Here is a 25,532-nt window from a genome sequence, read left to right as displayed (position 1 = left end):
CCACCCTATTGATTTCCAGCATTGAACAAAAAAAAGCCCAGTCCTTGTTCTTTCCACAGACTGCGGACGGAAATGGATACTGAGTGAACCCTCTGGCTCCTCCAGTTCTCTGCGCCGCCGCTGGATCTGGCTGCTGAGTGAACCCTCTGGCTCCTCCACATCTTTGCTTGACCTGATCCCCCCGGAAGTGTGTTGCGGAGGAATCGGGCAGACCCACAACTGGGGAAAAGGGGGGAAAAAACGAGGGAAATAATCAGCAAATCTGAGGGTTCGGGCGGATTTGGACTGAGTTTTCCGAACTTTTCCAACCCGAGGGACCCTGGGGTTGAGAGGGAATCGCATGCACCGGTAATTAACATCGAGTTTCACTCAATTGTTCATTATTTCTGTGTTTTAGAGCAACTCAGACGAGCTGCTTCTCTCCACTGTCTCTCCAGCCGGAAGTCTGCATGGATCTGCGTCTCGCATCGGCGTCGTTTTTTTTATTTTTTTTATCTATTCGTTTCCCCCCCCCCCCCCCCCCGTTTTTTTTCTATTCTCAGTGAGGCGAAAGAGTGGAGGGATGGACGAATTGGCAGTGTGGTGTTATTGTTCTGAAGCAGGAAGTTAATTTGTTTACAGACTTCAGATATAGGCCGCATGGTAGCAAGCTGAAGCTGGCGAACAAAAGCTGAAATTAATGGAGCCAGCTCATATTTCTCTCATGCATTGATGATAAAAATCGAACTATTATGATAATTGACTAGTTTTGCCAGGGGCAGTGGTTGGTAGAGTTAACTACCTTTGCTATAAGCAGCACCTAGTCGTTTAGCTTGGTGACTGTGCTGATGTGCAGCTATGGCATATTGAAATATGTCTGCAGCCAGAACTAGGCAAGGCATATGCATATAATACCATTTCAACAATGTAACGTCTCCCTTTCTAAAGATAATTATGTCTCTAAAGCATGCACATGCTCAATTAGTCAAAACAATATTTGCATGTGACAGCGAAAGTTATCCGATTGCATGTAGGTGAACCTCTAGATATTTCCCTCGATGTACGGAGGTCACAAGTGGTGCAGCACTGCTATACAGTAATGTGCATGCGTTTGTTTGTGTGATCGGCTGTGCATGACCGTTGTCATCATAGCCTGAATACTCCAACCTCTTGTCTGCAGCCAGGGCATTCCCAAAACGTCTATTCTTTTCCCAAGTTAACTCTACACACACTTGAATAAACGCATGTAAATAAAGGAAATGAATGATTATTTTGCCCTTTCTTGTACTCATCTCAACGGTGAGACAGTTAGTCAGATGAGGAGGGCATGTTCTCAATTCAGCTGACAGTGAAGTGAATGTTGCTTTTCAATTGCAGAGATCATGGAAGATTCCCATTTCAACTCATACTTCTGGTCTCCCGTTCCCACAGTTCAAGGACAGGTAGAGACTTTATTATTGGACTTATATAAACACAAACGTTATTATTGGATCTTGAAACACACATGGGTGCCGCAGACACAGTTTGTGTTGGCACTAACAAGTAATAAGCTGAGCATGCCACCTTAAGGTGAGGATGGCTAAACCTCACACGCTGTTCATGAGCCAGGGGAGGTTGGCGGAGGTAGAAATCGGAGGACGGGCATGAGGAACACACGTTCCTCACGTTACAATGAGCCCGTCCTCCGACTTCTACCTCCGCCAGCCTCCCCTGTCATGCACATAACAGTCTGTATTATGAATACAGTATTGTATTCTACACAATGATCTCTCCTGTCACCCTCCTCTTCCCCCTCTCCCCAACACCACCCTCCTCTCTTCAATCCTTTCCGCGTCTCACCCATGCTCTCTGTTACCCATCTTCCCCCCCCCCTCTTCCACCCCACCTCGCCCCCCGTCTCACCTCTCTTGACCCCCTTGACCTTTGACCCCCTGGAGATTGAGAACGCCATGTTCCTCAACAAGATGAAGGAGCAGCTGGGGCCCGAGAAGGGTTCTCCGTCGTTCCCCCCCCACTCCTCCTCCTCCTCCTCTCATTACCCCACGGCCGTCCTCTGCGTCCCGGGCTCCGTTGCCATGGACGCTGGCGCCGGCGGGGGGCGGGTGCCCAAGCAGGAAGGAGGGGGAGGGGGAGGCGGTGGGGGTGGCGCTCCCTTGAACGCCGTCGGGGGGCATCTGCACCAGGCTCACGCCTCTCAGAACATCACCGTGGTGCCGGTACCTTCCACTGGCATCATGACAGCAGGTGAGAGGGCATGCAGCCTGCCTAGCAACCAGGGGAAGCTGGGGGGAGACCGGGGGGAGGCTGGGGGGAGGCCGGGGGGAGGTAGGAATCGGAAGACGGCCGGGCCTCATTGTCAAGCATGGAACGGAATGACGGAATGAGGAGCGATGACCACCAGGTTACCGTTCCTGATTCCGTCCCAATCTCAATTACAATGAAGCCCACCCGTCCTCCCGTTTCTACCTCCCCTCAGCCTCCCCTGGGGTCCACGTGTGTGTGTGTGTGTGTGTGTGTGTGTGTCTCCCGTCCAGCTGTGCCGTCTGTCACAATTCTGTGTGTCACAATTGTTCACAGTGTGTCATTGTGTTTTTGTAGTGTGTGTGTATGTGTGTGTAATGTATGCTGTTGTTCTCCTGGGACGGACAGATGGAGGGAGTCTGTGGTGCTGTCAGATGACAGTCTCTCTCTCTCTCTCTCTCCCTCTTTTTGTCTCTCTCTCTCTGTCTCTCTTTCTCCCTCTCTCTCCCCTCTCTCTCTTTCTCTCTCCCCCCCCCCCCCCTCCTTCTCTCTCTCTCTCTTCCCCCCCCCCCCCCCCCTCAGCAGGGCTTGTGATAACCACCCCCCAGGGCACGCTGGTCTCCCCTCCCGCCTCCACACAGTCCTTTGTCTCCGGACCGCAGTCCACCGCCATGATAGTGTCCGCCCTGCACCACCCCAGCACCACAGGTACGCCCTGCACCACAGGTACCAGCTGCAACCACCGCCCCCCGTTCCCTCCAGCGCCTGTTATCTGGCCCTGGACTTTGATAGCTTGTGCGTCTGAGCGGCTTGCGACCCTGGCTTAATCACAGAGAAGAGAGAACACAGCAGAATACTTCAAGTCAGACACACACACACACACACACACACACATACACACACACATTTACATACAGGCATCCCCAAGACCCCTGACCTTCTCTCGGTGTGAGAGAGAGGGAGCGAGCGAGTGAGCTAGTTAGCACAGATGTGTTGAGTGTGTTCTCTTCTCTCGGTTTCTGTCAGAGACCAGCCAGCCCTCCTCTCTCTACTTCTACAGCCACAGTGAGTACACACCAGGGGAGGGGCTGTGAGTACACACCAGGGGAGGGGCTGTGAGTACACACCAGGGGAGGGGCTGTGAGTACACACCAGGGGAGGGGCTGTGAGTACACACCAGGGGAGGGGCTGTGAGTACACACCAGGGGAGGGGCTGTGAGTACACACCAGGGGAGGGGCTGTGAGTACACACCAGGGGAGGGGCTGTGAGTACACACCAGGGGAGGGGCTGTGAGTACACACCAGGGGAGGGGCTGTGAGTACACACCAGGGGAGGGGCTGTGAGTACACACCAGGGGAGGGGCTGTGAGTACACACCAGGGGAGGGGCTGTGAGTACCCTCATTCTACTCATTCTATATCTATGGTGAGGACCAACAGGGACTGCTTGTTGTTCTGCCCTGCAACGGCTTCAACGGTAAATGTCCGCTCATACAACTACAGGCTGGTTCTGTTGGAGGATTTGGACCGTTTTTTTTTTTTCTGAGACAATTTTCAGACATTATCAGACATTTTACAGCAGCTTGGTTTAATAACTCCCCCATATATTGAGGAGTCTTTGGAACTGAAAATAATAGCATAGCTTGTCTGAGGCAAGCCGCTCTGGCCAACTGATGTTGAAGATACAGTATATGTCCGTTACGAATTCACCAACTGCCAAAGAATTCCAGAACACTCACCACCTAGAGTGCCAAGTGTTTTATGTGGTGTTTTTTTACCTAGCAACAGTAGCCTACTTTGATTTTACTTTTACTTTTTTTTTTTACTTTTTTAAAATTTGTTTATTTTACTTTGATTGGTTAAAAAAAATGAGGCATCATTATTTATGGGGGTTTTTTCCTCTCATTTTTGGTGAATAAAGTCACTCGTGGCACTCTCGAATGTTGGCAATTTGTGTCACTTTATTTACCCTTGTGACTGAATGAGTTAAAAGTCCAGTATGTAGATTTGAGCTTAAAAACAGTGCTGAATAGCCACGAGAAATCGGTAGTGATCAAGGAATAAGATCACATGATGTAGAGTTGGCAGAGCGATGTGTTATGGTCTAAACAAAGCATCCTAGTCGAGTGCTGGCGTTTATGTACCTATTTTATTTGGTTCGTTTACAATTGCCGTTTTTTTAGAAAACATAGCATCATGTATAATTTACACTGTCGCCAGGAGGGGGCAGCGATGTTCAAAAAACGACACACTTCACCTTCAATCAAGCCCCCAGATTCAAGGTGCCCTCGTGTTTAGATGAAGATGTTATGGAGCTGGTTTGTCCACTCACATAGTCGAAGCCACCTAATTGGACAACAGTTGTGTAGACTGGGTGGAGAGCATTATGGGATATGTAGTATGATTTCTGGTGTGTGTGTGTGTTTTTTATTTTATTTCTTTTTTAATGGGAGCCATATCTTCTATCTTTCCCTCCCTCCTCTCTTTCTCTTTCACCCCCCCCTCCCCCTTCCCTCTCTCCTCTCTTTCTCTCCTCCCCCTTCCCTCTCTCCTCTCTTTCTCTTTCACCCCTCCCCCTTCCCTCTCTCCACTCTTTCTCCCCCCCCCACCTCCCCCTTCCCTCTCTCCTCTCTTTCTCTTTCACCCCCCCCCCCTCCCCCCTTTTCTCAATCATTCCTCTTCTAGACAAGAAAGAGGACATTGCCATCCCCCCGGCCATCGTCATGCCAACGCCAGGGAAGCGGGGCAGGAAGAAGAAGGCGATGATGCCGAGGGCCATGCTGCCTCCAGGAAGTGATGCGTTGATCCTGGCTCACCTGGCTGCCGGGGGACAGGTAACTGTGACTGACCTGGGGACAGGGGACAGGTAACTGTGACTGACCTGGGGACAGGGGACAGGTAACTGTGACTGACCTGGGGACAGGTAACTGTGACTGACCTGGGGACAGGTAACTGTGACTGACCTGGGGACAGGGGACAGGTAACTGTGACTGACCTGGGGACAGGTAACTGTGACTGACCTGGGGACAGGTAACTGTGACTGACCTGGGGACAGGTAACTGTGACTGACCAGGGGACAGGTAACTGTGACTGACCAGGGAACAGGTAACTGTGACTGACCAGGGGACAGGGGACAGGTAACTGTGACTGACCTGGGGACAGGGGACAGGTAACTGTGACTGACCTGGGGACGGGACAGGTAACTGTGACTGACCTGGGTACAGGGGACAGGTAACTGAGAAGATTTTTACTCACAGGGGTCACCGTGGCTCAAAACAAAGGGTGGCCGTGCTTTTACTGTTGTAGCTCCAACATTATGGAATTCGTCCCACTCTAAACCAGATCAACACGCGTGCGCTGCTGTTTTCCTATGGACAGCCTCGAGCAGCGTTCTCACCAAAAGCGAAGCGAAGCAAAGTGATGAATGCGTCGTTTTGTAACCGGAGCGAAACCACCCTTTTCAAGCGGAGCATCCCTCGGTTCTTTGCTCCGGGAGCGACTTCGAATGCGCGTTCTCACAGCTCCAAACTCCGATTCCAAGTGAAACAAATGTTCTAGTGAGAACACACCCTAAGTCCTGTGTTTGATCTGGTTTCAGCCCCACACTACCGACCCCTACGACCTGTCCAATGACGAGGACGACCATACCAACAAGGACGGGACCAAATCCTACAGGTAGGAGAGCACCTCGCTGCCTTCCAGATGGGATTTTAGGACTATGCAATCATAACATCATTGTAACCATCAAGTGTTATATCTTGTGTCTTAAACATGGCACGTCACTCAGTTTCCTCTGTCTCTCTCTCACACTCTCTCCCTGTCTGTCTGTCTCACTCTCACACTCTCTCCCTGTCTGTCTCTCTCACACACTCTCTCCCTGTCTGTCTCTCTCTCTCCCTCTCTCTCTCACACACTCTCTCCCCATCTCTCTCTCTCTCTCTCTTTCTTCTCTCTCTCACACTCCCTCTGTCTCTCTCTCACACACTCTCTCTCACACACTCTCTCCCCATCTCTCTCTCTCTTTCTCTTCTTTCTCTCTCACACACTCCCTCTGTTTCTCTCTCTTCTCCCTATCTCACACTCTCTCCCTCATCTCTCCCTCTTCTTTCTCTCTCTCACATTCCCTCTGTCTCTCTCTCTCTTCTCCCTCATCTTTCCCTCTCTCTCCCTCCCCCCCCCCCAGGTGCCGTATGTGTGCCGCGACGTTCTTCAGCAAGTCGGACATGCAGATCCACGCCAAGTCCCACACGGAGGCCAAGCCCCACAAGTGCCCCCACTGCTCCAAGTCCTTCGCCAACTCCAGCTACCTGGCCCAGCACATCCGCATCCACAGCGGGGCCAAGCCCTACACCTGCTCCTACTGCCAGAAGACATTCAGACAGCTCAGCCACTTACAGCAACACACACGGTACTGCTACTGGAGTGTGTATTACAGGCGGGCCGGTGGAGGTTACAGGGGGCCTCATCGTTAACGCATGGGGACGGAATGAGCGTCTGATACCTTATTGCTTATTACCATCTCCATGTGTTGTAAATGAGCCCCGTCCGACAGGTTTCTACCTCCACCGGCCTCCCCCCGTGGTGTGTGAGACTGAATGTGTGGGTGTGTGGTTTGAGGTTTAGGGGGATGTTTCTTGAATAGGCGTGTGTGTGTGTGTGTGTGTGTGTGTGTGTGTGTGTGTGTGTGTGTGTGTGTGTGTGTGTGTGTGTGTGAGACTGTGTGTGACTGCAACAGTCACAGACAACTACACAGAAATAACAGGAGATGAGTGACTAGTTATAGTGATAAAGGTGTCGGAACATTTAGCTGCAGTCAGATTTGTGTTGGGTTTGGTAGATTTGTAGTGCGACAGATTCTCAGGGCCTCATTTTGAAAACGCACGTCATTTCTGCCAATTCTTCTAGCAGTGTATGTTGATGTATATTCATTCAAAGTCAATGTGCCATGACAGGGGGAGCGATATTTTTACAGGGGGTTCCGAATTTGGCACGTCGCTGGTCGTTTTGTGCCTGTCAAAATGTCATCCTTTAAACATGGACACCTCATGTTTACAGAGAGGTTAAAAGGTTTAAAGGTTTTTTGTTGTTGTTTTTTTTACAAAATGTCTCTCGCCTACTCTGGTGAAAACGTCTTGTCCCTGTTTCTGTCGGCTGCCTGTCATGTCTGTTTTCACCTCCCATCTTTCTCTCTGTTAATGTCTCCTCATCCTTCTCTTTCTTCTCTCTCACTCTCTCATTCTCTACCTCCCTGTCACCCTGTCATCGGAGAACAGGCTCATTCCTTCCTGATTCCATTGCATGCGTTACAATGAGCCTGTCCTCCCATTTCTACCTCCACCAGCCTCCCCGGGTTGAGTCTTCTTTTTTCTTTCCCTACTGTATCTCTTACCTCCCTCCCTCTCCCTCCCCCCCTCCTTCCTTCCCTCCATCCCTCCCTCCCTCTCCCTCTCTCCCTCCATCCCTCCCTCTCCCTCTCTCCCCCCCTCCTTCCTTCCCTCCATCCCTCCCTCCTTCCCTCCCTCTCTCCCTCCCTCCTTCCTTCTCCCTCTCTCCCTCCATCCCTCCCTCTCCCTCTCTCCCTGCCTCTTTCCTTCTCCCTCTCTCGCTCCCTCTCCCTCTTTCCCTCCTTCCCTCCCTCTCTCCCTCCCTCCTTCCCTCCTCTCTCCCTCCCATGCACTGCAGACTGTTTAGGTGTTGGCTGTTGGTCTCAAGGGAAAGACACACACTTCACACAATTCCCTTCTCATTAGGTTAGGGTGAATGGCCCTGCAGAATGGCCACACACTATCTCTAGCACACTACAGGCAGAGACACACAGATAGACAGACAGAGAGAAAGAGAGAGACGAGAGAGAGACAGAGAGAGAGAGGGGGGAAGGGTGACTGTGCTAGCTGTATGTTTCCGTTCTGTGTTCCCAAACTCAAGACACAGCAGAAAAAGAGCACAATTTCAATTTGGACAGATTTAGATGATTTACAATTTTCTTTTACCATTTGATGATATCTGGATCGTCAACTTGATTTGATATATAAATCTCTCTCTCTCTCTTTCTCTCTCCACCCCCCTCCCCCCCCCCCTCCCCTCCCTTGTTAGAAACCACACTGAAGGCAAGCCCCACAAGTGCCCCCACTGCTCCAAGTCCTTCGCCAACTCCAGCTACCTGGCCCAGCACATCCGCATCCACAGCGGGGCCAAGCCCTACACCTGCTCCTACTGCCAGAAGACATTCAGACAGCTCAGCCACTTACAACAGCACCACAGGTAACACACAGACAGGTGACACACAGACAGGTGACACACAGACAGGTAACACACAGACAGGTGACACCCAGACAGGTGACACACAGACAGGTGACACACAGACAGGTAACACACAGACAGGTGACAGACAGACAGGTGACAGACAGACAGGTGACACACAGACAGGTGACACACAGACAGGTGACACACAGACAGGTGACAGACAGACAGGTGACAGACAGACAGGTGACACACAGACAGGTGACACACAGACAGGTGACACACAGACAGGTGACACACAGACAGGTGACAGACAGACAGACAGGTGACAGACAGACAGACAGGTGACAGACAGACAGGTGACAGACAGATAGGTGACAGACAGACAGGTGACAGACAGACAGACAGACAGACAGACAGACAGACAGGTGACAGACAGACAGAGAGACAGGTGACAGACAGATAGGTGACAGACAGACAGACAGGTGACAGACAGACAGAGAGACAGGTGACAGACAGACAGAGAGACAGGTGACAGACAGACAGACAGGTAAAGCAGCACCACAGGTAACAGGCACACGGCCAGTCACAACCTCCACTCCTCTCCTCCCTCCACAACTCCTTTCTCCATCCCTCTCTCCTCTCCTCTCCTCCACTCCACCTTCCACTCCACTCTCTCCTCTCCACCTCTCCCACACTCTTGTCTGTGTCTTAGGCATATTTTCTGCCACAGAAGTAATGGGCTTCCTAGAGGCTGCTGGGAGTTCACTGGTGTTGTGTTTCGCCTTGACAGGATCCACACTGGGGACCGACCATACAAGTGTGTTCACCTCGGCTGTGAGAAAGCCTTCACACAGCTGTCCAACCTCCAGGTACCACACCTCCTCTTCCACCTTAACTCAGCCTCACCATCTTGTACTTACTTACTTACTTACCGACCGACCGACCGACCGACTGACTGACTGATAGGTGGGTTTTGGATGGATGGATGGATGGATGAATAGATAGATAGATAGACAGACAGACAGACAGACAGATAGATAGGTGGGTTTTGGGTGGATGGATGGATTGATAGACAGACAGACATAATGATGATGTCACCAACGCCCCCTCTTTAATGATGATGTCACCAACGCTCCACGTCTCTTTAATGATGATGTCACCAACGCCCCCGCGTCTCTTTAATGATGATGTCACCAACGCCCTGCCCGTCTCTCTCTTCCTCTCCCAGTCTCACCGCCGCCAGCACAACAAAGACAAGCCCTACAAGTGTCACAACTGTAACCGTGGTTACACGGACGCCGCCAGCCTGGAGGTGCACCTGTCCAGCCACACAGTGAAGCACGCCAAGCTCTACTCCTGCGGCCTCTGCAACCGCGCATACACCTCGGTACGTCTGTCAATCACCCCCCAAGCCCCTCCCCTGCCCAGTGACCTAGCCCCGGCCCTTAACTCATTCAGTGCCGAGGGTGAATAAAGTCACCCACATTGTCAACGTTCTAGAGTGGCCATGGGGTGACTTTATTCACCAAAACATGCATAAATGGTGATGCTTAATTTTGTAGCCAATCAAAGTGTTGTTGCTAGGTAAACACCACATAAAACACATAGCACTATCCTGTATACTAATTTGTATTTCCTTCAGTGACTGCAGTGTTCATTTGCATTTCATTCAGTAACCAGTGTTACTGAAACTGCTTGGTGAGGTCGCTGTTAGTTGGTTGGTAGTGTAAACAGTTAAACAGCCAGTAGTTGATCTTATTTCCGTCCTGTAGCGTTGATTGTACAGCAGTGGAGGCTGGTGGAATTCCATCCCATGCATTACCATAATAATAATAATAATAATAACAGCTTTGATTTATATAGCGCCTTTCAAAAACCCAAGGACGCTTTACAAGGGAATGAAACGGACAGACAAAACAGAAAACAACAAACCCAAAACTGAAACAATGACTAGGGGCCAAAGAAGAAGGCCTTGGAGAACAGATGTGCTTAAAGGGCTAGTTTGAAGGAGTCCAGGGGGCCATTCCACTAAAGGTGGCTTAGTATATCGGCGATTGAAAAAAATCAGGCGATCAGGCAACTCGGGATTGGAATTCAAGCCTCAGGTGATTCCTCGAACGAGGATCAGCCTTGTGTCATCAGTGTTCACAGAAGACAGGCTTACAAATCTTCGATATGGGCGCGTGCACGCAGACATAAAGAGCCCCGAAGAGTCGATCTGTCGAAATGAAGATACTCCACTCTGCAGGGGTACTACATTTGCGCAGCATTCCCGAATTATTGATCTTTATGAAGACGGAAAAATAAGATGTAAAATAGTGCAATACTGCCGCAATTAACAAGGCGAAGGAAATGGTTTGGCAAGAAATTGCTGACCGATTAAATGCGTAGGTCATACTAGCCCCAGTTATTGTTATATGTTCATATTTTAATAAATGAATATTACTACTGTGGTGATATCAGCAGCAGGCTACAAACCGTCATATCGCCACAATGGCCTAGTGGTATCGACCGCTGCCACAGGATTTATTCATCATTTTTAGACGTGGTTCGAATCCCTCTTCGGACACACTTTTTACTGCATTTCGTTGTCTGAATCTAATCTAAAATCTCATCTAAAAAAGTATGTAGGCTATACAATTATGGTGCAGGCTAATTTACAAGAACTGACACGATTACAATGGTGTTTGAAGCCTTTGCATGAAATCTTCGGTTAAATGTAAAAAAATAAAATAATAATCACTTAGTCAAGTCTCGAACTCGCAACCTTTGGAACTCCAGCTGGCTGCCTTAACCACTGCGCCAACCAGACCGCTGTGATAACAGCAATGCAAGTTGATAGACATACCTATTCATTTTATTTTATTTTTTACACTTTTTAATTTATGTATCCATCGATCTATCTATCTATCACACTTTCAAAATATCTAGTTATCTATCACACAATCAAACTATCTATCGATCGATCACACTTTCAAATTATCTATCTATCACACAGTCAAACTATCTAATCTATCTATCTCGTGTGAAGTGGGAACTAATATTTCCTAAAAGACACATGAGGAACTGTCGTTCGGGGTTTAGTTTCCGCCTGTGAGCCTTTTTTGACGCACGTATTACTATAGCCAGTGTTTTAGCCTGGTTGCGACCAGGCTAATTATATCTGACTCAGAAGGAGCTCAACCAAGCAGCGAATTATTTGAGCCACATTGATGGAACCGAACGCAAGCTAACATTATCGAGGCTTAGAACTTTATCGAGGCTTAGAACTTTATCGAGCTTCGTGGAATAGCCCCCAGGGTGGGGGCGTCCTCCGAGTCCGTCCTCCGATTTCTACCTCCACCACCCTCCCTCTGCCGTACTGATAGGTGTGTGATACAGTTCCCTGGTCCCGCTGTAGTGAACTTGTTGATGTGGACACATTCACCTTCTACACTGTGTTTCCCTCCAGTTTACTGCCCTACTGAGTGTGCACCTGGGGAGGCTGGTGGAGGTAGAAACATTCGGAGGACAGGCTCCACGCGATGAATGGAATGAGGAACGCGTGACTGATATCGTTCCTTATTCCCTTCCATGCGTTACAAGGAGCCCGTCCTCCGATTGTTCTACCTCCCCAGCCAGCCCTCGCAGTTGTTCCACGAACCCCATTCCCTTTACTGCATCCTGACTGCTCTCTCCACCTTCTCTCAACCCTCTGTTCCCCTTCCCCCCTCCCTCTCCTTCCCCTCTCCTCCCCCTTCCCCTTCCCCTCCCCCCTCCCCCCCCTCCTTCCCCCTTCCCCTCTCCCCCCTCCCCTCTCCTTCCTTCTCCCCTCTCCCCCCTCCCCTCTCCTTCCTTCTCCCCTCTCCTTCCCCTTCCCCCTCTCCTCCCCGCTCCCCTCCCCTTCCCCTCCCCTCTCCTCCCCCTTCCCCCTCTCCTCCCCCCTCCCCTCTCCTCCCCCCTCCCCTTTCCTTCCCCCCTTCCCCTCTCCTTCCTTCTCCCCTCTCCTCCCCCTTCCCCCTCTCCTCCCCCCTCCCCTCTCCTTCCCCTCTCCTTCCTTCTCCCCTCTCCTCCCCCTTCCCCTCTCCTCCCCCTTCCCCTTCCCCTCCCCTCTCCTCCCCCTTCCCCTTCCCCCTCTCCTCCCCCCTCCCCTCTCCTCCCCCCTCCCCTCTCCTTCCTTCTCCCCTCTCCTCCCCCTTCCCCCTCTCCTCCCCCCCTCCCCTCTCCTTCCCCCCTCCCCTTCCCCCCTCCCCTCTCCTTCCCCTCTCCTCCCCCTTCGCCTTCCCCTCTCCCTCCCTCTACTCCCTCCCCCAGGAGACCTACCTGATGAAGCACATGAGGAAGCACAACCCAGACCCCCTCACCGTGGCTGCCGCCATGGCGGCCCAGCAGGCCCATGGCCACGCCCCCGGGGGAGGCCGGGGGAGGGGCCGCGGGAGAGGAGGAGGGGGAGGAGGGGTGGGCCAGAACCAGAACCAACAGCAGCCCAACCCCAGCAGCACTCCCGGCAGCTTCCAGCAGGGGGAGTGTCCCTTCGACCTGCACCAGTACAAGATGGTGACGGCGGGGGAGATCCAGTACAAACCTGTGAGCGTGGCGGACCTGTCCTCCCACAAGGACCTCTGCCTCACCGTGTCCACCTCCGCCATCCAGGTGGAGCACATGAACTCGTAGAGGAGGGGGGGCTGGGGGGAGGAGGAGGGGAAGGGGGGGGGGGGGGGATGGACAGAATGTAAGAGAGGAGGAGAGGAGGAGAGGAGGCGAGAGCACTTAGTAAAAAAACTACACTGCCTTTGGGTGCTGGAGAGGGAAGCCGATGAAACAAACAACAATCAACGGCGGAGGAGAGGAAGGAGGGAGGAAGACCAGAGAGGAGGAGGGGAGGGAGAGCTGGATTGTAGAGATGATGGGATGAAAGAATGCACTAAAAGAGAGATGTCGTCGAAAAAGGGAAATCAGATAAAAAAGGGGTTGAGGGACTGAAGGATGGATGGACTTGATGGATGGGGTAACACCGCCCCCCCCACCTCTTTAGTTTCTCATCATTTGTAGTCGTTGTTGTACATCATATGTATATGTTATTTTTCTATCTGAAGAGGAATGTGTGAATGAGAAATTGCGTGCGACGGGAAAGCGGAGAAATATGTTTATGATGGAGGGAGAAGACGTTTGAGCGAGCGCATTTTGTATTTAAGAATTATGTTTTTCTATACGGTATCTATACGGTATCTACACTGAACAGAAATATAAACGCGACACTTGTTTGTTTTTGCTCCGATTTCTCACGAGTTGAAATCAAAGACCTTAAGACTCTCCCTCAAAACTTGCGACATCTGTGGCATTGTGCTGTGTGATAATAACTGCACATGTTTAGAGTGGCCTTTTATTGGGACCAGCCTAAAGCACACCTGTGCAATAATCATGCTGTCTAATCAGCATCTGGATATGCCACAGCTGTCAGGAGAATGGATTAATCATCTCTGCTCACTAACACAGCTTTAAACACATTTGGGAACACAATTTGGGAGAAATAGGCCTTTTGTGTACAGGGAAAAAGTCACAGGTCTTTGATTTCAACTCGTGAAAAATTGGAGCAAAAACTAAAAGTGTTTTTTTCGTTTATATTTTAGTTCAGTGTATATGGTATCTATGTGGTATCTATAAAGTATCCTGAAACTCATTCTTGTAAAGCAACACTGAAGAACAGCCAGGGACGTTTGTGCTAGCTATGAAATGGCTGTCAGGTACTGGAGTTGTTGTTGTTGTTTTTTTAACTTTCATACAGACTATTACTACCTACCTTCAATACTATTATTGTATGCAACTTTCAATGTTATCCTCATTATTACTGATTGAGAGTTACTGTAATCTTATCCTGTTCATAGATATTGACATTTTCTTTTTTAAAAAAAGGGAAGGACTGTCCTCTCTGCCTCTGTAAAGCAAAACAGATATCTAAAGAATGAAAAGAAAACAAAATAACGTTTATAATTGAATCGTTGACATGTATTTCTACCCCCATCCAATCACACGAACTCCGTCCTGCTCTCCCTGTTGGTGGGACAGGCTTGTGATTGGTTGGTTCTCGTGCTTATACTCGTAGTTATCAGTCTTCAATATTGTTATTAATGTTGTTATTACTTCTGTTCTAATGCAGTTATTACCTACCCTTTACGCTGCCCTTGCTGTATATACACACAGTTCACACGTTCATCTCCAGATGACTGCTCCCCTGGTAAAGGACAATAAAGTAATATTGTTGCCCAAGAAGACAACCTTGCTGGTTCTCCTTGTATGGTGTCGTGGCAGTATGCGCTCCCTTGTCCTCCGATCTGACAGGAAGTGTTTTCTTTTTTTTTAAGAGTGTCAATCTCAAGAAAAACGATCATGTAAAATAACAATGTTATGAAACTTGGTCCTCCGAAGCGGTTTCATGATGACTATTATTGACGCTTCCGATTGGTTGACTGGTTGATTGATTTGAAGAATCGTCTTGTCGGTCAAATGATGGAATGGATCAATCTATTGAGGATTGGTGATCTTAAATGCATTGTGTCATCTCAGAATAGATTAGGTGTGCAGCAGACACGATTTGACAAGGAATAGAATATCAACACGGGTCGGAATGACTACTATAAGATTTATTCAGAACAACATCATAGCTTCTTCAGCATTGTCCAGCATTCCGCATCATTATTGAATACAGACTGGTTTAAATACTTTTCATGTTATCTCAGATGTTACGTTGTGAAATGAGCTCACCATCCCTGGCGCCTACAACCCCCCAAGGTCTTAAGATAACAACCCTGAATCTGTCTATTTGTGGCGTGACTGCTAACCGTGAAGATCAGGCTGACCTGGAAGAAGCAGAATGTGTGTGTGTATGTGTATGGGTATGTATTATGTGTCTGTCTGAGTGACATGAGAATAGAGTGTGTGTGTGTGTGTGTGTGTGTGTGTGTGTGTGTGTGTGTGTGTGTGTGTGTGTGTGTGTGTGTCAGAGTGTCAGATAAGCTTGGCAAAACATGACAGGCCAACATTGTTGATCCTGTACTGACACACAGAGTATATTAGGAAGAAATACACCTACGATTTTAACCATCCTTGCAAGCGTATAAGGAAATCAGCAACATAAATCATGCGGGAGAAAAGTCCCTATTCGGTTCCTCCACTAGTCAGGGTCAGGTTGATTGACCACCGACCCGCCCTGAAACTCATTCATTGTCAAGGATGTGTAGAAACAACAGGTGGTGTTAAAACCTCTACATACACTACCTAATTTAAACCAAAACCTTACTGTCCTGTTCCCTAATTGACACTCCTTGAGAGCAGAATGGATATCTCCTGTCAGATGATAGTTACTCCAATAACACTACCACAACAAGTCATTTGTTTTAGAAAAGTATTTTTCAACAGCCTGTTTAGTAGACATTGGTCAAAGGCCACTCCTGGTTCCTGAGTTCAGCCTACCCTGTCTAATCTTTAATGCATACACTTTTACTGTGAAAAAGGGGATTAGCAATCTCATAACAATATTGTTTACGTCCTATCAACCTACACCAGATTCCCATTCACCAGATTCACCTAGGTGGAGGGAAGAAAGGTTAATACATTTTTATTTTTATTTTCCATGATACCCCAATGTTCAATATTCAATCTTTAATCTTTCGAAGAGAGGCATTTCTCTTGTGAGGTGTGTGTCTCCCGTGGACCCTCCCCCCGCACAGGATCTCAATCAACACCCTTATCTGCTGGGCTGTGTGAGAACAGGAGGCATGGTTGTTCTTCCCCCCTCTGTCTCCTCTGGTGGATATCTGATTGTTGTCTGTAACACAGGACACAAAACAACCAAGCAGTATCTTCGAAAACTACTGTATTCTACCTCAAAACATGTTTTTGTTCAACACTGCTATTTTATTTTATTTTCTCCTACTCGCTTCCCATTGAAGCCTAATCATTTACATTTAAACCTAGCTTTCAGGCTAAACTTTTATAACCTCAAAGCTTTCTGTTATAACCTCCCCCCTGGTTTCAACGCTCATATATTTCCCTGTAGACATACCTGTGGATATGGTACAGTGGGGACATATTGAGATCACCCGTGATTCCCCAAAATGCCATCTTCACCCCGAATAGGCCCCCACACAACAGTGTAGATCTGTCGTTCGAAGGCTCTGCACCAGTGACCCATGCCCTTATCGTCCCTATTTTGGAGTGTTGAACCATACTTTAAAGGTTCCCCAAAAGCAATTGTCAGATTGAGATACTGAGATGCAACGATCACATTTGTAAGACAATGCCGTCAAAAATTCAACTTTTTAGTTCCATTTAACTTAAATTACACCAGATGCACATTTTAGTCACACTCTCTGATTACGATTATTCCTACAGGACCTGTGTGTGTGTGTCCTTGTGTAACAGGGTTATAAATTATATTTAAGTTATAGGTTGAAGTTCATCAAAATCGTTTGCTTTTTATCATTTGGTTAAGTGTTTTGAATTGATTTACCCATGGCTGCATACGGTGTGTAGTGCCCCTAGTGGTGGTTGGACTGGCCGCATTTTATGTTATGACGAAGGCCACCGTAGATCACCCCTTTCGTCTTTGTGAGCGGTTGAGATGGGGTGAGAGCTGTTTTGTGCTGGAGCCTACCATTACATAACCATCATTTTGTTTGCACATTCAGATAAATAAACAGCTTGAAAGTGAACCTGTGTGCCTGCCTGGTCTGTCCGGATTGTGAGGGGTTACAACTGGTGCCGTGACCCGGATACTTCAAAGGATCAGCCCATCGCCGATCCAACATCCTACGGACCCCAGGCCGGCTGTCGAAGAGCCCCATAGATGTATTGAGGTTCCATGAATGATACAGTTATATGTATAGCAGACAAGTTTATCAGACACAACTCAGAACGAGTACTACAGTAATATTTAGCAGGCAATTGAATAGTTAGTCTAGTACTGATCTAGTAATTATTTAGCTTGGGTAGCAGTAGAAGTGATTTTAACTGCCATTTGCCATTTGCCTGTCACTAATGGTTTACAGTGAGTGTTTTTGTTTTGGGTCGGTCATTATTTTATACACTGAGTGATTTATTTTCTTTTGGCACAATTTATTCAGTCAATTTTATGTCATACGATTTAGATACTAGTAAGTAGATATGGCAGAGGGTGCGAACATGGAGTTTTGTGATTCAGAACCTAATGGTAGGGGTGCAAGTCCCAAAGTGAGTTTTGGTAGAGGATTTATTACACCTGCCTGGTTATGTGGGTTCTCTAGGGCGTGGTAGGGGGATTACTGACTTGGATGAGTACAGTAGGGCTAGTCTCTTGGTAGGCCAGAGTGCCCAGGGTCCTTACATTTTACCCACTTCTACCCCTGCCTATCACCTGCCTAGTGAGGGTGACACTACTATCCCTGTTAATCATGAGACCAGTGAGACAGACACCCCTACCCATGTCTATCGCCAGTCTGGTGGGACAGACAATACTCCTCCGATACATCCCCAGCCTAGTGAGACAGACAACACGTTGAGGGAACTATGTGTTTTGATCACAGAGTTGGGGAGACACATTGGAGATTCAGTTACAGCTAGGCTTCTGTCAGAAAAGGAGAGTACCAGTAACCGTAGCGGATGTACACAGGCTTGTGGTGCGTCAGTGGACCTCACGCAGTTCAGCATGGCTATGAGGTCTAGTGCCAAGGAAATTCCCATCTTCCGAGGTGAGTCAACTGACAAATGCTCTGTCCACGAATGGATCGACTTGATGTCTATTTACCTGAGAAAGAGGAACGTTAACATTGGGGATCAGTCTGATGAGATTATGTCCAAGCTGATGGGGAGAGCCAGAGATGTGGTGAAGATAGGAATACGCAGTGACACATCTCTTGGAGCTGACCAGAAACCAGACGCCATCTATGCTATCCTGAAGCGGCATTTCAGTGACCTGACATACAGTGACCTGAGTGGCATGCCACTTGCCGACTTCTACAGTACGCTTCCCAGAGCCCATGAGAGTCCCTTAGATTACTGGGTGCGCCTGAATAGGGCAGCTGATGTAGCAGAGGAGGGTCTGCAGCGCCAGGGGAAAGGGATGGGAGATCTCAATGGGGAGGTGGCTATGATGTTTGTTAGATACTGTGACGAGCCTTCCTTGTCTGTCGTGTTCAAGAGCAAGCTGGCTAGCAGCTGGACAGCCAAAGAGGTCCAGGAACGGATTGATGAGTACCATAGAGAGTTGAAGGCCAGGCCCAGTAGGCCCGCAGCAGAACGTAGTACCAGGCAAGCCGTTGCTGTGATGACCGTTGATGCACAGGGGATGGAGAGACCGGAGCCTGATGTTGTGTTGCAGTCCCACAAGCGGAGTGTGAGTCTCCCCCCACCGCGCCAGTGTGTGAGTCAGCCCCCACCACGACAACCAGAGCCAAGTGTGGAGCTCACCTCAATCCAGAACAGCATGGACAAGATGGCTGGGATGCTTGATGAGGTATTGAGCAGAATGGCGAGAAGTCCTGCCGCCAGGGGCCGCTACTACTCGTCCCGGGAAGGGGGAGCTTCAGGAGCCTGTACAGTCTGTGGTGACAGTTCTCACACTACCACTGCTCACTGTAGGCAGCACAACCTGTATTTCTCATGCAAACAGCCAGGGCACATGAAGTTACAGTGCCCGAATGTACACCCCCTCCCTGCGCCTCTGTCTGCACCAAGTGCCCCAATCTTCTCGTCTAACCAGGGAAACTAGATAGCCTGCATTTGGAGAGGGGCAATGTGGGCTTAACCTCATAGGAGCCAACGGACCCCCATCGGCATCCGAAGTGATATAAAGAGTTTACCTCGATCAATTCTCTTCATCGATATCACATTTTTTTCACAATTTTGCATGCTATACGATGCCACCATTTTTTTCCCGAGACGGTAAACACAGCCTAAGTCACATCCAGTTTTCTCCAACTGGAGAATGTGTCATGTCCGGTTTCAAGGCCGAATTTCCATACCATTGGTCGGCCAACCCCAAAAAATCCCCCCCCCCCCCCCCCCAAAAAAAAAAAAAATTCTGATACATGAGAAAGGTCAAAGGTCAAAGATGGTGCCAAAATATCTCCAAATGGCCTAAACATATAGGTGTCCGCCTAAACATACCTGTACTAAAACAGGTACAAAGTTGCATTGGCTCACATTACTAGCATCGACTTTGGCACAAGTACTAATAAGACCCTGGTGTTGCAGCCATTATGTCTGTGCTGGATGTCATTTTTACTGTTGACCACTGAGTGGCGAGGACATAGGAGTGCACAGGTATATAGGTGAGCTCACCGGTAGGCTACAGGTGTTACTGATTGAACTGGTGAGCACACAGTCTTTGACCGTGTTGCCACACGCGAAACTGTTTTAGTGTATCATGTTTTTATATTAAAGTAAACAAATGATTGCAACGTACAGAAGTCGTCGGTGTTGGTATCACGAGTCAACTAAAGTTTACAGTTCAACAGTCGCGGTGACTAAGGAGGAAACAGTCACCACATTTAAGTCAAAGACTAGCTCATTTGGGCGAGTGGACTAATTGGTGAAGTGCTGCGCTTCAAGAAAGAAGAATTGGAAACTAAGCCGATGTTTACCTCCGTTTGAATGGAACCGAGCGGACCAGTGGACAACTCGACTTCAGTAGGCTATCCATTTCAGATCCACCCGTTTCAGAGCTCTGGGTGAGTGATTGAATTGCCACAGCTGAAATCTGTCGTTGAGTGGTGAGTAGCCAAGTCGCTGGAGATAATTTGTTTGAAAACAAAGCGTAAACAAATGACTGAATGTAACAATGGCTACAGCGCAAAGTAAAAATTGTGATGACGCACAGCTGGTGGGCGTGGCTACTGCCAGCCCTGTGGAAATGAACCCAGAGGATTTAAAACGCAAAAGGCAGCTCACAAAAGCCTTGCTAGACAAAATAGACACTTTGCAAACAAAAAGAAAATGTCATTTGAACAAAGCAAACAAGTTAAAGGAGACTATTAATAAACTGATGTCTAACAGCAACAAGGATTGTAAAGAACCAGTGAAATGCGAGTTTGACAAGTTTAAACTGATGTGCCATGACGCACAAAATGCACACACAACTCTATTACCTTTGCTGCCAGCCGATGAAGCTGACAAGCATGAAGTGTGGTATAAAGCCAAAACGTTGAGTGTCAATGAATTTACAGATGTGGTTACAAAATGGTTGGAATGTGAAATGGATAATGAATCGACTGGTGCAGTTACAAAACGGTTGGAAAGCAATAATGATGCTCATGATGTTGATGGAGCTGTCAATCACTACAAAATTGACGACGAAGATGAGGTGCATCCTTATGACAGTGTTTCTAATGTGGGAACGCAGGTTTCAAGTAAACGATCACAGAAGAGCCGTGGCAGCTCAAGGAGTGGCCGATCTTCTACAGTCTCATTAAAATGCATTGAAGCTGCAGCCGAGAAAGCTGCACTAGAAACGCGCGCTGCTGCTTTGCGTGACAAACATGTATTGCAGGAGCAGGCTGAGCAGCTTCGGAGGAAACAGGAACAGCTTGAACTTAACACCGAGATTGCAGTGTCCTCTGCTAAACTAGCAGTGTTTATGAAATCTGATGGAGGGAGTTCAATTAAAGAATCGTACACAAAGGAAAGGAAAACACCTCTCAATCCTGGGGCCAATGAATTCAATCCATTTCCAAGCACTATTATGAAAAACATGCATGTGCAGCCAAAGCAAAATATAGGCCTACAGTCTCATTCACAATCCAACCAGAAGGCATCAAGGTTAAAGAGACATGGAACAACAAACCAAATGATGGATTCTGGACAGGTCATGGAATCTTCCCACATTCTGGATGCTGCACAGGTCATAAAATCTCCTCACATGCAGATTTCAAGCAGTCAGGATTCTGAACATGCCGTTCAATCTTCTCACGGTCAGGCTAACTGTGGTGTTGTACCTTCTCCTAACACCCAGGACGGCAATATTTACAGTCTACTTCAATCACAAAATCAAATAACGGAGCTCTTGGTGCAACAGCAAAACATGAATTCCCTTCCAATAAGAGAAATTACAGTGTTTCATGGAGATCCTCTGTCATACAGAGCTTTCGTCCGAGCATTTCAACACTGTGTGGTAAATAAGACCAACAACAAAGGTGATTGTTTGTACTTCCTACAGCAGTACACAAGAGGGCAGCCTCAGGAGCTAGTCCGCAGTTGTCAACTTATGCCTCCCGACAGAGGTTATGAAAGAGCAATGGAACTGCTGCAGGAGCATTTTGGGGATGAGTTGAAAATTACCGCTGCATATGTGGACAAGGTGCTTGGCTGGCCATTGGTGAAGGCTGAGGATGTCAAAGGACTGCAAGCATATTCACTCCTTTTGCGTGAGTGCTGTAACGCAATGGAAGAATTGAAATACATAAATGAACTTGACATGCCAGCTAACATGCGAGCCGTGATCCAGAAACTCCCCTACAAGTTGAAAGAAAAATGGAGAACAAAGGCGTGTGAGCTTTGGGAGCGCCATCAGCGCAGAGCTCAGTTTTTAGATATTGTTATTTTTGTTGAGCGCCAAGTGAGAATTGCATCCGAACCTATTTTTGGAGATTTACAGTACAGTAGCTATGAAAAGCCTGTAGAGAAGAAACCATTTGGTGACAGGAACAGATCACCATCAAGGATCAAGGGAAATGCCTATGCTACAACTATTGTAAACACTGAACAGAGTGATGTTGCCGAGTCTACAAGCAATGACAGAAGCAAGAGACAAAGTGTACAGTACAAGACTACAGAATCAAATCTGTGTCTGTGTTGCTCCCTTGAGCATGGGTTGGAGCAATGCCCACAATTGGAAAAGAAAGCACACACACAGAAGATACGTTTCCTGAAGGAGAAAGGCGTTTGTTTTGCTTGTTTGCAAACTGGACATATGAGCAAACACTGTGAAAGGCGCATGAGTTGCAAGGTGTGTGGTCAGAAACATCCAAGTGTTCTCCACATAAACAAGGAAAAGGAAATTGACACAGATGGGCTACAGAAAAAATCAAGTGACCGCACACACGTCTCTACCTTTTCTGGACATACAGGAGCCGGTAGCAGTGACGGCATTCTCTCAATCCTCCCAGTGCAAGTTAAGTCCTCCAAAGGTGACATAATAATTCAAACATATGCATTTTTGGACCCAGGAAGCACTTCAACATTCTGCTCTGAAAGCTTGATGACAAGGTTGAAAATGACTGGAAGGAGAGTAAAGGTTCAGTTGCGTACCATGGCGCCAGATCAGGAAGTTTCAAGCTTTATTCTTCAAGGTTTGGAGATTGCTGGCTGTAACAATGGACAGTTTTACAGCCTTCCTGAAGTTTTGACCCAAGAGAAAATGCCTGTGTCAACATCTAATATAATCTCAGATGAAGAAGTGGCGAAGTGGTCATATTTGAATGGCATCTGCATCCCTCACATCCAAGCCCAGGTGGATTTGCTGATTGGCACCAATGCCTCCAGGCTAATGGAACCCTGGGAGGTGGTGAACAGTGTTGGAGAGGGGCCGTACGCTTTTAAAACCCGGCTGGGATGGGTGATAAGTGGACCCCTCCAAGGAATCTGCAACGAGCAAAATGACTGCTCTCCGGTGGTTGCGAATAGAATTGCAGTGGAGCAGCTGGAGGAGCAACATTCAGATATGAGCGATGAGAGGACCCAGCTCAAGAGAGACCTACAAGAGAAAATACAACACTTGAATACACAGATTAAGACTAGCTTGGACAATGAAAATAGTTCAGAGAATGGATCCCATCTTGCAGAGCTGCAAAACCAGATTACTCAGTTGAGTGAGGAGCTGGATTCTGGGCGTGCTGAGAGAGACCACCTCCAGTGTGAGAAGATCGACAGCCCTCAGAATCATGCAGAGGAGTTGGAGAAGCTGCTCTCTTGAGTGACTTCTTTCACTGAGGAGAGAGACCAGCTCCAGAAGATACTGGAGGGAGTGAGAGACGAGAGGAGTCAGCTCAAGATGGACCTGGAGGAAAATATGGAGATGGTCATACAGGTCCAGGCAGAGCTGAAATGTCAACAATATCTGAACTCAGAACAGCAGGCTGAGAGGGAACACGAAGAAACCCAATTTCAGCAACAAATACAGCATCTTGGAGAGGAACTGGAAACCATTCAATGTGAGAGAAACCAGTTGAAGAATGACTTGCAGGAAAATACAGAGACGATTGCCGTGACTCAAGATATTTTACACTGCATTCAAGACGAGCTCAGACAACAGAAGCAATTGAACTCTGAACTTGAGAGTGAAAAGATACAGAAGCAGTCTCTTCTAGAACAGCAGGCTAAACAACAGAGTGAGGAGCTGGAGTTTGTGTGTGCTGAGAGAGACCTCCTCCTGTCTGAGAAAACGTACAGTCATGGTGAGGAGCTGGAGAATCTGTTCTCTAGTGTGACTTCTGTCACTGAGGAGAGAGACCAGCTCCAGGAGATTCTGGAGGGAGTGAGAGAGGAGAGGAACCAACTCAAGATGGACCTGCAGGAAAATGTGGAGATATATCCCTACGGCACAAAATCCGGCAGATGACGCCTCAAGAGGACTGAAAGTGGAACATCTTCAACCCCAAAGACATTTCTGATGGATTACAAAGGACATTCCTGATAGATTACAAGTGGAGTGTAGGCTACTACAGCCCTGCATTATGGACTATGATTTTTTTGCTACTGTATTTATGGTGTTGTTGCATAATGGCTTTGTTGTTTGGATTGTATTTGTTAATGTCTCTAGCCAATGAACAAATAGGAGCCGGAGTGTTGCAGCCATTATGTCTGTGCTGGATGTCATTTTTACTGTTGACCACTGAGTGGCGAGGACATAGGAGTGCACAGGTATATAGGTGAGCTCACCGGTAGGCTACAGGTGTTACTGATTGAACTGGTGAGCACACAGTCTTTGACCGTGTTGCCACACGCGAAACTGTTTTAGTGTATCATGTTTTTATATTAAAGTAAACAAATGATTGCAACGTACAGAAGTCGTCGGTGTTGGTATCACGAGTCAACTAAAGTTTACAGTTCAACAGTCGCGGTGACTAAGGAGGAAACAGTCACCACACCCTGGAGTACTGATTCCTAGATGATTTTGGCTTCGTTATCAGGTTTCCAAGGTGATATTCACTGTAAAAGCTGGGGGGGTTTTAGGCGGAGACTGAATTTGAGATGTTTTATAATGTTCTAGCTCTATTTGCTCTGACACAGTAACATAGATTTTGATTCTGACACTTCTACAGCCACCCCACAGGTGTTAGCTTTCATTTGATAACAATATCATTATGAAGGCCCTTGTGATTGTGGAGATATTCTATATTCACTGTGGGCATGTCATTTCGAGCAGAAAACCAGAAAAATGAGGTGGATAAGAAGAGGTTAAGTGATAATACCCTCAGTGATGATCTACAGTCAGTATATGAGTCAGTCTGTGAGAGTGCTCCCAGTCGTCAGACAGTCATCCTTCAGAACATACAGCGTCTAAATGGTAGTGATAGTTTGTTTTACACACCTGTGGCTGTTAATGGATGTGTAACAGTGAATGCCATGTTGGACACAGGTTCGATGGCATGCTCTGTTAGTGAGGCTGTTGAACAGCACTCATTGCTGCTGGCATTCTAGACAGTGTTGTTCAGAGTGACTTAGATATAGTACTGATAGGATGTGGAGGAAAGAGAGTCCATCCTAAGAGACTTTGTGATCTACAGTTTGAGGTTTATGGATGTACTGTGACGGTGCCCACACTAGTTGTCCCGGGTCAGGTAGATGAGCTCATCATAGGGACAAATGTGATCAAGTATCTGACTCACAAATTCAAGGACTCAGACACATATTGGAAAATGATCTCTGAGACAGTTGGTCCTGTGGCTGGGGGGCGTGACGACTTCCTTGCTATGCTCTCCGGCATCAATCGGTGGAAGGGTGATGATGTGCCCGACGTTGTTGGAACAGTCAAACTCAACCAAGCCGTCACTCTCCTGCCTGGACATGAACACCTGGTGTGGGGGAAGCTTCCAGAGAAATTACGTGGACCCCCGGGCT

The 25,532-nt window shown here is 47.9% G+C and overlaps 1 protein-coding gene across 1 annotated transcript; it reads left to right on the top strand.

Annotated features, from left to right (window-relative positions):
- Window positions 1–226: 226 nt before the first annotated feature.
- On the top strand, window positions 227–13,115 carry znf384a (zinc finger protein 384 a; the record flags this gene model as incomplete). Its single annotated transcript, XM_080531003.1, has 11 exons — window positions 227–348; window positions 1,357–1,421; window positions 1,917–2,223; window positions 2,803–2,928; window positions 4,905–5,053; window positions 5,818–5,894; window positions 6,403–6,627; window positions 8,313–8,480; window positions 9,253–9,331; window positions 9,691–9,849; window positions 12,756–13,115. Exons 2-11 carry the CDS (start codon window positions 1,362–1,364, stop codon window positions 13,113–13,115), a joined length of 1,710 nt encoding a protein of 569 aa, XP_080387129.1. The 5' UTR covers window positions 227–348; window positions 1,357–1,361.
- Between the last annotated feature and the right edge of the window lie 12,417 nt (window positions 13,116–25,532).

The sequence above is a fragment of the Nansenia antarctica genome (assembly GCF_963989245.1).
Source record: "Nansenia antarctica genome assembly, chromosome: 5".
NCBI lineage: Eukaryota > Metazoa > Chordata > Actinopteri > Argentiniformes > Microstomatidae > Nansenia > Nansenia antarctica.
Note: the sequence above shows the minus strand (reverse complement) of the source record. Positions and strands in the feature narration are given on the sequence as shown.